At 46.9% G+C, this 14,601-nt stretch overlaps 1 protein-coding gene across 6 annotated transcripts in view; it reads left to right on the plus strand.

The window, feature by feature from the left end:
* dync2h1 (dynein cytoplasmic 2 heavy chain 1) overlaps positions 1-14,601 on the plus strand; it is a 996,931-nt gene that overhangs the window by 147,880 nt on the left and 834,450 nt on the right. For all 6 annotated transcript variants that reach the window (XM_085999037.1, XM_085999042.1, XM_085999039.1 and 3 more), the window contains 2 exons: positions 1,171-1,303; positions 2,096-2,213. In XM_085999037.1, coding sequence (XP_085855163.1) covers positions 1,171-1,303; positions 2,096-2,213 — 251 coding nt within the window. The remainder of the gene's footprint in view (positions 1-1,170; positions 1,304-2,095; positions 2,214-14,601) is intronic.

Genomic DNA, 14,601 nt, shown 5'->3' on the forward strand with positions numbered 1-14,601 from the left:
TTTTCCCTTAAAACATGCAGTGGTCATTTCCTCAGCTATTCCCTGTGGCAAAGCATTCCATTCTCCAACAACTATCTGTAGGAAGAAATTTCTCCTAACTCATCTCCTCACTCTCTTGGTGATGATTTTAAATTGATGACTCCTCATCACTGACTCCCCAACCAGAGGAAATAGTCTTTTATTTCCTATTTGCTTAATCAAAACTCTTCATCTTAAATCTTTAACCTTCGTTGCTCCAGTGGAAATAGTCCCAGTATCTCAAATCTCTTCTCATGGCTATAGTTTCCTGGCATCATCCTGGTGAATCTATGCTGTACAATCTCTATGGCTTTAATTTCTTTTCTAGAATGGGGCACCCAAAATTGCACACGGTACTCCAACTGTGGCCTAACCCATGTTTTATATAAATTTATCATTACTTCTTTAATTTTGTACTCAATTCCCCTGTTTATTAAAAGACAAAATGTTATTAGCCTTTGAGGTAATTATATATTTGAACTCTTAGGTCTTTCTGTTCATCAGTACTCTTCAGTCTTTTTCCATTAAGTGTATAAATGTAGCAACAAAGTTGATTGATGGGCATGAAACAAAGAGTTAGTATAAATGGATGTTGCTCGGATTGGAAAAGAGTTGGAGGTGATGTACCCCAGGGGTCAGTACAGGGTTCATTTTTGCTCTTGATATATATAAATGATTTGAATTTGGACAATCTTGAAATTTGCTTATGACACAAAAGTAGGGGGTTTGCCAAACAGTAAGGAGGATTGTAAAAGACTAAAGGAAGACATAGATAAGTTAGTGCAGTGGTTGAGGCAGAGACCATTGCATCTTTTAAGGGAACATTTGGTAAATATTTGAGGCAGAGTAAAATATAGGACTATGAGGAGAGTACAGAGCAGTGGGATTATTAGAAAAGAGCCAGCACAGACCCATTTGGACCAAATGACTTCCTTTGCTGTGAACTCCTATGGTTCTACAATGTTGTGTTCATTTTGCTCATTCCCGTATAATCAGGCAAATATATCTCAACAGTGGCTTCTGGGTCAGAAGATAGTAAGCATTTCATGTACAAGTGTTTGCCATAGTAACGCACAAGGTTAATATAAGGAAAGATTGGCTAAGCATGGGTAGTTAATACAATGCTGGATCAGTATATTGTATCTTCTCCAGATCAATCATGGCAGATGTTCAAAGGGACAACAGAATAACTTCACTCTGTGCGCGAGTTGGCATCAGACATTCTCTCATTACCATATTAGACCAGCTGCAAAGATGCCAGAAGTCCCTCAATGAATTTCTGGAGGTAAGAATTAGCATGAAATGATAAAAAAATTTTAGATCAGCATGGATTAATATAAGGGAAACAAAACAATGAATTGAAATCTTACATTCCTAGATTTTTAAAACCTTTTTTTAATTTTAGTTATCTGGGTGTCTGACATGCAGAAACCCAATACCATGTTTTAGAGTCTCCAAACCAAGTTAGTAAAAAAAAAATCTACATCCACCTTTAGAGTTTCTATTTGCCTGATATGTAGTGCATATTGACTTCAATGGAGAGTAAAATCGGGTGGGTTGTAAAACAGGTGGTTGATCTGATCTTGTTAGTTTCCTGCCGGGCGGACTAAGTTAATATTACCCACTTTGAGTTCTGACTTCCTCTCTCACTGCTCTTTTACTATTGCACTGGAGAAAATTTTAGTTTATGCTAATAATTATGAGCTATACTTCTCCCTCGGGCCTTTGTTAATACTTCTCTCAAAGGCTGCATTACATAAAGTCTGTATATTAAAGCATAGTATTCCAGTGATTTGGGAATTCCCATAAATGATGCTATAATGTAGGCCCTGGTACTCATAAATGATTAACTATGTAGTTATCCCAACTGTCACAGTATGAATTAATGTCTTTATAAGGAACTTGATTTGTCTAAGATCCACATAAACCTAATTATATTATGTCACTCGATGAATATGCACATTTGTATTTCCATGTAGCAGCATAAATAGGACTATGGATGGCTTTTTGGGCAGAAATTACCACACCATTCACTGATAGATAAATGGACTAATATTTTTAAAACTTCTCCATCTAGGAAAAACGTTCAGCATTCCCACGGTTTTATTTCATTGGTGATGATGATTTACTGGAAATCCTGGGACAGTCCACCAACCCCTCTATCATTCAGACTCATCTCCGAAAGCTTTTTGCTGGTATGGCTTCGTATCTAATTATGTTGGCTCCCGAAACCTAATCACGTTACCTCTAAGCAGCCTCCGTTACAGTTTGTTTGGTCTTTTGTGATCTTGTTTTTATCATTCTTTAATCAGTGAGCTGTAAATTTTTCATTATTGAAGAATATGAAAACTGACTGACAGGTCCCTGCAAATTATATGGTTATTAAATTCAATTGTGCTTCCCACTGAATACAGAATTACAGATTGTTTAACAGCTACATTGATTTATGTTATTGTAGTCACTCTACATTGATTTATGTAATTGTAGTCACTAGATAACTAGATGGGTGTCCACAGAGAACTGTGTTCTCTGTTGTGCCAGTGTTCAACAGAGTTCATAATTAACACCTAGTTTTAGAGTAACAAGCAGAACATGGATATTTTTTCTCATCAAGGTTATCAATTTATATGCAAAATGAAGCAGTTGCAAAATGATTACATACATACTCTGTTGGACGGAGTATCAATCAGGAAATAGTTGAGGCTTGTAATAAGGGAACATCTATAATTATGGGGGATTTCAACTATCATATTAATTGGACAAATCAAATTGGGCAGAGCAGCCTTGAGGATGAGTTCATTGAGTGTATTAGGGATGGGTTTCTTGAGCAGTATGTAACTGAACCGACCAGGGGGCAAGCAACCTTAGATCTGGTCCTGTGTAACGAGACGGGATTAATTAAAAATGTCCTAGTAAAGGATCCCCTTGGAATGAGTGACCATAACGTGGTTGAATTCCATATTCAATTAGAGGGTGAGAAGGTTGGATCTCAAACAAGTGTGCTAAGCTTGAATAAAGGAGACTATGAAGGTATGAGAGCGGAATTGAGTAGAGTGGATTGGGAAAATAGATTAAAGGGTAAGACGATACATGATCAGTGGTGTACATTTAAGGAGTTATTTTACAACTTCCAAAAAATATATATTCCACTGAGAAGAAAAGGGTGTAAAAGAAAAGACAGCCATCCGTGGCTAAGTAAAGAAATTAAGGATAGTATTCGACTAAAAACAAGGGCATATAAGGTAGCCAAATCTAGTGGGAGGATAGAGGATTGGGAAAACTTTAAAAGACAGCAAAAAATAACAAAAAGATTGATTAAGAAAGGGAAGATAGATTATGAAAGTAAAGTAGCAAAAAATATAAAAACAGATAGTAAGAGTTTTTATACTTATATAAAAAGAAAAAGGGTGGCTAAAGTAAATGTTGGTCCCTTAGAGGATGAGACCGGGAAATTAATGGTGGGAAATATGGAGATGGCAAAAACACTGAATGAATATTTTACATCAGTCTTTACAGTAGAAGACACTAAGAATATCCCAACACTGGACAAACAGGGGGCTAAAGGGGGGGAGGAGCTAAACACGATCAAAATCACTAAGGAAGTGGTACTCGGTAAAATAATGGGACTCAAGGCGGATAAATCACCTGGACCTGATGGCTTACATCCTAGGGTCTTGAAGAAAGTGGCGGTAGGGATTGTGGATGCATTGGTAATAATTTTCCAAAACTCCCTGGACTCGGCAAAGGTCCCGGCAGACTGGAAAACTGCTAATGTAACACCCTTATTTATAAAGGGCAGTAGACAGAAGGCTGGAAACTATAGACCGGTTAGCCTAACATCTGTGGTAGGTAAAATTTTGGAGTCCATTATTAAGGAGACAATAACAGGACATTTGGATAATCATAATTTAATAGGACAAAGTCAGCATGGTTTTATGAAGGGGAAGTCATGTTTGACAAATTTGCTGGAGTTCTTTGAGGAAGTAACGTATAGGGTGGATAAAGGGGAACCAGTGGACGTAGTGTATTTAGACTTCCAAAAGGCATTTGACAAGGTGCCACACAAAAGATTATTGCTTAAGATAAAAAATCACGGGATTGGGGGTAATATTCTGGCATGGATAGAGGATTGGCTATCTAACAGAAGGCAGAGAGTTGGGATAAATGGTTCATTCTCAGACTGGCAATCAGTAACTAGTGGTGTTCCGCAGGGGTCAGTGCTGGGTCCCCAACTCTTTACAATCTATATTAACGATTTGGAGGAGGGGACTGAGTGTAACATATCAAAGTTTGCAGATGATACTAAGATGGGAGGGAAAGTAGTGAGTGAGGAGGACATAAAAAACCTGCAAGGGGACATCGACAGGCTAAGTAAGTGGGCAGAGATTTGGCAGATGGAATACAATACTGGAAAGTGTGAGGTTATGCACTTTGGCAGGAAAAATCGTAGAGCAAGTTATTATCTTAATGGCAAGAAACTGGAAAGTACTGAAGTACAAAGGGATCTGGGGGTCCTGGTGCACGAAACTCAAAAGGTTAGTATGCAGGTGCAGCAAGTGATTAAGAAGGCCAATGGAATGTTGGCTTTCATTGCTAGGGGGATAGAATATAAAAATAGGGAGGTATTGCTTCAGTTGTACAAGGTATTGGTGAGGCCGCACCTGGAATACTGCGTACAGTTTTGGTGTCCATACTTAAGAAAGGACATACTTACTCTCGAGTCAGTACAAAGAAGGTTCACTCGGTTAATCCCGGGGATGAGGGGATGGACATATGAGGAGAGGTTGAGTAGATTGGGACTCTACTCATTGGAGTTCAGAAGAATGAGAGGCGATCTTATTGAAACATATAAGATTGTGAAGGGGTCGGATCGGGTGGATGCGGGGAAGATGTTCCCGATGATGGGTGAAACTAGAACTAGGGGGCATAGTCTTAGAATAAGGGGCTGCTCTTTCAAAACTGAGATGAGGAGGAACTACTTCACTCAGAGGGTGGTAGGTCCATGGAATATGCTGCCCCAAAAAGCTGTAGAAGCTACCTCATTACATAAATTTAAAACAGAAATAGACAGTTTCCTAGAAGTAAAGGGAATTAAGGGTTACGGGGAGCGGGCAGGAATTTGGACATGAGTCTAGGTTCGGATCGGTCATGGCCCTGTGGGTAGCGGAGCGGGCCCAGGGGCCGTGTAGCCTGATCCTGCTCCTATTTCGTGTGTCTAATTCTGTTAGATTCAGGAGATGGTTCTGTGATAGTGGATTGGCGGTTAGGATCAGATCAGCCATGATCTTATTGAATGGCGGAGCAGGCTCGAGGGGCCGATTGGCCTACCCCTGCTCCTATTTCTTATGTTCTTATGCCATTAGCAGCAATATAATAGAAGTGAGTTAAAAATATAATGCATATTAAAAAAACATTGGCCCTGAATTTGCAGTCAGCCATGTAGCTAAGGAGTATGCCGCTGACACCTGAACGAAATCTGCACTTACCTCATGCGAACACTCCTTTGTGAAGTTGCTTTCAGACACTGCAGAGTTGTGCGCCGCGCAGTGCCACATGGATCTCAGAGATGTGCCGTTGTGCATATTCGAACCTGGGATCACGTGGGGCGGTGCTCCTTTCACTAACTGGCCTAGAAATTCAGTTGCGTTTGCGCCCACTTACTGGCTATAGAGTGGGTTGCGCCGGAAGTTTTTTACGCCCGAAATTGAGTTCGTCCCTAACATCGGCGTTAGCCGGTAGCGCTGCACCGGCACCGATAACGTCATCGGTGTGCGCAGCGCCCCGGTTCCAATGGTAAACCGTCCCGATGGCCAAATTCAGTTGCGGCCGCCTCGCCCATCGCGGCCGCAAACAGCGTTTGCAAAACGGTGCCTTGCAGCTCCGAAAGGCCGGCACATAAAGGTGGAGCGGCGGCCGCCTGCCCGCAGCTCCCTCCCCGGACTCCTGCACCCCCCCCCCGCGGCATTGGTGTGTGACTCCCGCGAGCCCGGCACTTCTCCGTGGTGCCGGGCTCATTTGCCGGGGGAATCCAGCGGCGATCTCACGGCTGCAGGCAGCTCCTCTTTAAGAGAAGGAGGAGGCCTGCAGTACCCCAGCCTGCCGCACCGCATCGGTTGCTGCAGTGGCAGCTGGGCGCCGGAAACTGACATTCTTCGCCCCAAACGAGGCGGCCAAACCCTGCAATAGCGCCCGCCGCCGTCTTGGGGCGGCGCTACTGAATTTCAGGCGGGCGCTAGGGGAATGCGGCCCAGCGCTAAATTTCGGGCACTAAAGACCTGGCGCGGCGAGACTGAATTTTTAGCCCACTGACTTTTAGCCAATCAGGAAACATAGAAATCTCCGATGAGACAGTATTGAGCTTTGCAGAAAGTCCATCTAAGCAGCTGACCTTGTTTTATTTTTACTATTCCCACTGCACTTTCCAAAAGATTGCTCAGGCATTTTTCTTTGATTTGCATTCATTTTGATATTGCTGATTATTAAAAAAAAAAGCCTTATTTTAAATAATTTAGCACCAGAAATGCTACTTTATTAATAAATTACAATCATTGCAATAGTATTTAATATACAAACCAAGATTTCAACATTAATAGAATTCGATGAAACACTGAAAAGTCTTGAGATACTTTTTACTGAAGGTGTTCTTAAAACCATTAAACTCAATTAGGATGCTTTTCATGGGCTGTAGCATAAACCCTAGCTCAAAATAACACAATTTTTTCATCCCCCCCTCCCCATATGCTTTGCAACAGGCTCCTGTGCCTGTTTGCACTAGCTGTAAAAAAAAAAATAATAATAATTCAGGGTAATTAATGCGCAGTAGGTGGGCAATTAGCGTTGATTTCAATGGGTAGGTGAAATGTGCAGCAAAGCTGATGCGGAGTCGGAACTTGACAGATCGCAAGTTCGGGATTTAGCCCCCGAACTTGCAGTCAATTTCAAAGGCAGTGTACATTTTAAAGAAAAGCATTTGGGGAAGTATGTTCAAATCCGTGCCCATCTTTCCTGCAGCTCCATGTTTGAATCACTTCAATCAGGTTTCCACCCCTGCACAGCACTGAAGCATCCTTAATCAAAGTCACAAATGATATCCTCTGTGCTTGTGACCTGGTGCACTATCCTTCCTCGTCCCCCCTTCTCCAGCGCCTCCATTGTCCAGCTGAGGGGGACTGTCTTGCCTGGTTCCACCCTTACCGATCCAATCATAGCCAGGGCATCTCCAGAAATGGCTTTTCTTCCTGCCCCTGCACCATTACTTCTGGATCTTGACGACATCATCCGAAGGCATGATCAGGTTCCACATGTACAGTGATGACACTCATCTCTACTTTTCCACCACCTCTCTCAGCCCCTCCACTGCCTCTCCAGTTTTGGATAAGTTGCAATTTCCTCCAGTTAAACTGAAGCCATTGTCTTCGGTTCTGGACAAAAACTCCATTCTTACACCTCTGATTCCATCCCCATCCCCGGCCTCTGTCTCAGGTTGAACCATAGGCCCCGATTTTCTCCCAGCCGTCGGGCGGGTTTTCAGGTGGGCGGGGGCTGAAAATCGCAGAAATAGGGGGTTGCGACCCCCCGCCCCGCCTGATTCCCCGCCCCGTCCGACTTTCGGACCGCCGTTTCTCTCCGACCTGGCGGGCGGGACTGGCCATCGGGATCCTAATCAGCAATTATTGGCATGTTTAATGCCATTTTAAGGGGCCCTTGCTATTTTCAAGGGTTTCCCACGCTAAACACGCCTGCGGGGAACCCCGCTGATGAAACCTGGCGTGAAGCATCCCGGCTTGCTTGCTCTCAGCTGCAGGTCATTCGGGAAAGCTGAGATTTAATCGGAGAGCATTTGTATGTTGAAGGACCTTGTTGCAGGCTTGGGGCTACTTGTTCAAGGCTTAGGCACAGCTGTGGAAGGTTGGAGCCTCACACACTTCTCCAATGTGAGCTCCTGGGAAGCCCCTCTCGCCACCCTCACTCAGCGCTTCCTCAGCGGAGGCATCTACCAGAAGCATGGGACGCCTTTTTTTCCTTCCCTTCTTGCCATTAGAGGATCTCCAGCAGCAGAGGCGGCAGCAGCAGAACCAGTAACAGCAGGATCAGCAACAGGAGCACCAGGCTGCTGCTCACTCACCTGAAGCTGCACAGGCCAGAAGGGGCCAGCGCTTGGAAGTGGCTTGAGAGCACCTTGCTGTGCATTAGGGGGCCATGGGGACCCGTATCTGCACTGGCAGTCCTACTCAGAAGGACTTCCATGAAGGTCTGGTTTCTCTGTTCAATAGATGGCCATCGCTCCTCAAGAGATGTCATTCTCTTATGAGCACTCACCATGTTTTTCATACCCTGGCGACTTATCTCCTCCATGGAGGTTGCCAACCTTTCCATGGTGATGCGTTCATGCGCCAATGACTCCACAAAGGCTCTGCTCATGGTCGCTATGGACTCCTCCATTCGCTCCACACTCGCAGCGACCCTGGAGACAAAACCTGCCAGAGACTCCTGCATCTGTGCATGGAGATCCATGACCTCTTCTCTTGCGGATGGACCCAGAGGCAGAGGGTCGACATGCAGCGCAGCTGAGCTGAGTTGGCAGAGTCCTGCGCCCTCCGACGAGGACTCTCCACTGCTGTCCCTGTCTCCACAATCTGCTGAGGCTCACTTGTGAGCTGTGAAACACCAGGTGACAGCACTACTCTATGTCCCGAAGGTCCCCCCGAGGTGTGAGTGTCTGCGCTGGTGCTGGGTGTGCTTACTTCTGCTGATGCCGCGCCCTCAGAGGTTGGAGCTTCCTCTGAGGAGTCTGGCTGCACAGCCTCTTCCTCCTCCACAGATGGTCCTGTGGGGGAGTAGAGGAAGGAGTTAGAGATGTGATGCCAAGGTTACATGCACATTGGAGTTGGCAGATGTTCATAAGTCCAAATGATGTAGCTTCAGAATCATAACACCGACTCATGCTATGTCAATGAGAGAGATGGCAAACTATTCTGTCACCAGCTTGCGGGACTGCCCCCGTCTCTCCTTCCCCAACTTCCGCGGCCACATCAGCCCCAACAATTTGCAGCACTCCTTCCTCCCAGGGGGTCAGGTGGGCTACTGAGGGTGGGGCTCCTCCAGTCCTGGCTCGCTCTCTGTTGTTGTGAGTTCTCTTTTCCTGCAATGAGGGAGACAAGTGGAGTTTGAGTGAGAAGGAAGGAGTGAGTGTAGAGATTGCATAGCATAGATACTTAGAGGGAGACAAAATGGTGTGAGGCTGCAAGACCAAGGGCCCTCCCTGTGTGTTGTCCGCTGTGTTTAAAGCATCAGAGTGAGAGGGAGTGTGAGGGCTGCATGGTGGAATAGTTATGTGAATGTGAGCATAGAGAGAGATGAAATGGGTAAGGGTGCATGGATGTGACTGTGAAGTGGGATGTGGAGGAAGAGAGTGCTAAAGCTGAGTGCTGGTGGGGAAAGGCAATGGGGATCAGGCTGAGGGTGTTGGAAACTTCATTCTTACTTTTCCTGTACGGTGAAGGTCATGGAATTGTTTCCGACACTGTATCCAGGTTCTTCTGGTGACTCCCAGCGAGTTGACATCTGCTGACACCTGCATCCATGCAGCCTTGGTCTCAGTGGGAGGCCTCTTCCTGCCTGACCTAGGGAAGAGGACCTCCCTGTGGGCCCTAACCCCATCCAATAATGCCTGCAGTAAAGCTTCGTCGAATTTGGAGGCAGCTCAGGGTCTGGCACTGACCACAGCTGCTGCAGGCTCCTCTGCCATCCTGTATGGTTCGTTTGGAAGCCAACAGAGGAAGCAATGCTTGTTGTGGACCTTGAAAGCACCACGAATGATGACATCATACTGTGGGGCTTTCTGACTGGAAATGGACAATTAGCAAGGCTGCCCACATGCTGGAACTTAATTGGCCACTTGAGGGAAAATTGCGTGCAGCTGGCTGACCCATTTTTTTTCGGGTCGGCACCCGACATTCGGGGAACCTGAAAATTTCCCGCACGATCCAGAAAATCGGTCCCATACTGTTCACAATTTTGGTGTCTTTGTTGACTCCAAACTGACCTTCTGATCCCATATACCCTCCATCGCAAAGACAGCCTACATCTACCCCTGTAACATCACCTGTCTCTGCCCCTGCCTCAGCCCGTTCTGCCAAAAACCTTGTCTGTGCATTTGTCACCTCTAGACTCGACCATTCCAATATACTCCTTGCCAACTTCCCATCCTCCGCTCACCATAAAGTTCAGCTTATCCAAAACTTTGCAGCCCATATCCTAACCCGCATCAAGTCCTGCTCACCCATCATCCCTATGTTCACTGACCCATGTTGGTTCCTGGTCCCTCACCACCTCAAATTTAACATTTTCATCCTTATATTCAAATTCCTTCATGGCTTCGCCCCTCCCTATAACCTATAACCCTCCGTGAACTCTGCGTTCCTCCAATTCTGGCTTCTTGTGCAACCCCCACTCTCTTTGCCCCACCATTGTCTGCTGTGCTTTCATGCATCTATGTGATTGCTGGAGGTACTCTAAGCCCTAAGCCTGCAATATCCTCCCTAAATCTTTCTGTCTTGCCACATCTGTCTCCTCCTTAAAATCCTCCTATAAATATACCTCTTTGATCAAGCTTTTAGTCACCTTAGCAAATATCTAATTCTCGAGCTTGTTTATTTTTTTCTGATTATATTTCTATGAAGAGCCTTGGGACATTTTTCTATGTTAAAGGTGCCAAATACAAGTTGTTGTTGTGATAGATTGATTAATTTATGGATGATATTGAGACTGAGTTATAAGGAAAGATTGCCGAAACTTGGGGCAGGATTTTCACTGGGCCGTGGAGGTGGGATTGGAGGTGTGTGGGGGGTTAAAATTGCAAAAACTGGCGGACGGGCCCCATCCTGCCTCCAAGCAATTTCCATTAATTCGTGTCTAATGGTCCCGTCTCCATCCCGCCTCCAAGTGGCAGGATAGGCCGTTAAGGCCCTTAACAAGCACTAAATTGCCTCTATAATGCCATTTTGAAAGGCCTTTGCGATTTTATCCCTTTTCCCACATGAAACACGCCTGTTCTGAAATACGATGGTGAAACCTGGCCGGAGCACAATTGGATTGCTGACTATCAGCAGCAGCTCAAACATTAAAGAGGAGATTTGATCAGCCATCATTTGCAGGTGGCAGGAGTTTGTAGTTTCAAGTCTGGGGGAACGTTTAGAAGGCATAACCACAGCTGTGGAAGTTTGGAGCCTGACACCCATCTCCAGTGTGACCTCCTGGGAAATCCCCCTCGCCACCATCACTAAGCGCTTCCTCAACTGAGGCATATACCAGAAGCATGGGAGCCATTTATTTCCTTCCCTTCTGGACATTAGATGAGGACAAAGACCAGCTGTGGCACCAGCAGAACCAGGAACAGCAGCAGCAGCAACAACAGGAGTGCCAAGCTGCTGCTCACCCACCTAAAGCTGCACAGGCCAGAAGGGGCCAGCGCATGGAAGCCCGTCGGCGCAGGAGATACCCCCCAAACAGGGTCTACAGACACAGGGTCAGCTACCTCAACATGTCTGAGCAGCAGTGCCAAAGGCGGCTCCGACGGTCGCGAGAGGTGCTGGGTGACATCTGCGCAATGCTGCAACAAGACCTGCAGTCCAGAGAACCAGGTGGACAAAACTTACCAGTGGCCGTCAAAGTCACCACCGCACTCAACTTTTTTGCCTCCGGCTCATTCCAGGGATCAGCAGCAGACATCAGCGGCATCTCCCAGGCGGCCGCGCACATTTGCATCACGCAGGTAACCGATGCCCTCTTTGCCATCACGCACAATCACATCCATTTCACCAAGGATCAAGCAAGTGTCACGGCACGTGCGGTTGGATTAGCTAATCTGGCAGGCTTTCCAAGAGTGCAGGGTGTTGTTGACTGCACACATGTGGCCCTTAAGGCACCCCATCGCAATCCAGGTATTTTTGTCAACCGCAAGGGCTTCCACTCCCTTAACGTTCAGCTGGTGTGTGACCACAAGAAAGAAATTTTGCATGTTTGTGCCAAGTACCCTGGCAGTTGCCATGACTCCTTCATACTGCGCCAGTCTAGTGTGCCTCCGCTCTTCAGTCCGCCAGACCAACTTAACGGATGGCTACTTGGAGAGTACATCTTGCAGAGGCCCATCAACCAGCGGCAGCAGTACACGAGAACATTGCTGCCCGGGATGCAAGGAACGCACTCATCTTGGCCAGATTTGCTTAGCCTAGCCAATCAAGCACTTTTGCCTCGCAGCTTCTTACCTGAGCATCGACAATGGCCAAGGACCAGCGGATTCCTAGCAATTTGACCACCATACTGACAATTGCAAGTAATCCTAAGCCCTCAACGTGAAAGTCCCATTCCCGAAATGACACACACCATAACTACAGCAGTAGCCATCAGACTTTTTATTTACATTATTCACAGAAAACATCAAATTTCACCCAAGTGACTACCCTTGTGACTATTTGTGCAGTATCTTTCTCTTATGCGTGCTCCTCCGTGGTGCTTCCCCTGTGGCTTCAGCAGATGTGGAGGCCCCTTGCTCACTTTCCTGCTGCTCCTGTCTCGACACCTTTGGTGGGCGTCCTCTGGGGTTGCGAACCTGTGAGGGCTCGGCAGGGGTTGAGACGCCGATCTCAGTTGGGTGTGGACTCTGGTGGGGCTCTGACCGAGGGCTCTGCAGTGGCATGGAAGTGTGAGCGCTTGGAGAGGAGCCACTGCTTCCTTGATGTCTGCCACCAACTTCCCTCTCATGGGTCAGGTCCCCCTCAGCGCTTGCAAGTGGCTTGAGAGCACCTTGCTGCACATCAGGGGGGCCATGGGGACCCGTATCTGCAATGGCAGTCCTACTCAGAAGGACTTCCATGAAGGTCTGGTTTCTCTATTCAATAGATGACCATCGCTCCTCCAGAGATGTCATTCTATTCAGAACACTCACCATGTTTTCTGCACTCTGGCAACTTATCACCTCCATGGAGGTTGCCATCCTTTCCATGGTGATGCGTTCATGCGCCAAGGACTCCACAAAGGCTCTGCTCATGTTCGCTATGGACTCCTCCATTCGCTCCACACTTGCAGCGACCCTGGAGACAAAAGCTGCCAGAGACTCCTGCATCTGTTCCTGGAGATCCAGCACCGCTGATCTTATGGATGGACCCAGAGGCAGAGGGTCGACATGCAACTGAGCCGAGCTGGCAGAATCCAGTGCCCTCCGACTAGGACTCTCCACCGCTGTCCCTGTCTCCACAATCTGCTGATGCTCACTTGTGAGCTGTGATGCACCAGGTGACAACACTACTCTATGTCTCGAAGGTCCCACCGAGGTGTGAGTGTCTGCGCTGGTGCTGGGTGTGCTGAATTCTGCTGACGCTGCGCCCTCAGAGGTTGCAGCTTCTCTGAGGAGTCTTGAGGCTCATGCTGTTCCTCCTGGCTAGTGGGGACGGGGACTTGCGATGGTCCTGTGGGGGAGTAAAGGAAAGAGTCAGAGATGTGATGCCAAGGTTACATGCACATTGCATATTGCAGATGATCATAAGTCCATCTGTTAGAGCTTCAGAATCATTATCAGCGACTCATGCAATGTCAATGAGAGAGATGGAAAACTATCCTGTCACCAGCTTGCTGTGATGCACCCGTCTGTCCGCCCCCTACTTGCGAATCTTCCTCCACTCCTACGATCTTCAGGACCGCCTCCTCCCAGGGGGTGAGGTGGGCTACTGAGGGTGGCCCTCCTCCTGTCCTCGCTCTTCCTTGCTTATTATGAGCTCTCTTTTCCTGCAATGAGGGAGACAAGTGGAGGTTGAGTGAGAATGAAGGAGTGAGTGTAGAGATTCCATAGCATAGATGCTTAGAAGGAGACAATGATGGAGTGAAGTGGCAAGACCAAAGGTCCTCCCTGTGTGTTGTCAGTTGTTTTCATAGCATCACAGTGATAGGGAGTGTGAGGGCTGCATAGTTGAATAGTTAGGTGAATTTGACCATAGAGAGAGAGGGAATGGGTAAGGGTGCATGGATGTCAGTGTCAAATGGGATGTGGAGGAAGAGATTGCTAAAGCTGAATGCTGGTGAGGAAAGGCAATGGGGATCAGATTGAGGGTGATGGGAAATTCATACTCACTTTTCCAGTGCGCAGAAGGTCATGAAATCTCTTCCTGCACTGAATCCAGGTTCTGCGGGTTACTGATAATGAGTTGACCTCCTGGGCCACCTGGATCCACACAGCCTTGGTCTGCTGGGGAGGCTTCTTCCTCCCTGAAGAAGGGAAGAGCACCTCTTTATGAGCTCTTGCTCCCTCAACTAAAGCCTGCAAGGCAACGTCATCAAACCTGGGAGCAGACCTAGGTCTCTGGCTGGTCATTCTGCCTCCAGGTCCCTGTAGCATGAAAGGCCAAAAGGTTGACAGTCTGCAGAAGAAGCCAGGCTTGTTGCAGACCTTAAATGCAGCAGCAATGATGACATCATCGGAGGCGACTTTCAGACTGGAAAAACTCATTGGCCTGGGTTCCCACATGTTGGAACTCAATTGGCCAATTAAGTTAAAATCGCATCAATCTCCCACATCGATTTAGATTCGGG

This window comes from Somniosus microcephalus, chromosome 10, assembly GCF_052327205.1.
Source record: "Somniosus microcephalus isolate GS21.2 chromosome 10, FLI_Smic_1.0, whole genome shotgun sequence".
Lineage (NCBI taxonomy): Eukaryota > Metazoa > Chordata > Chondrichthyes > Squaliformes > Somniosidae > Somniosus > Somniosus microcephalus.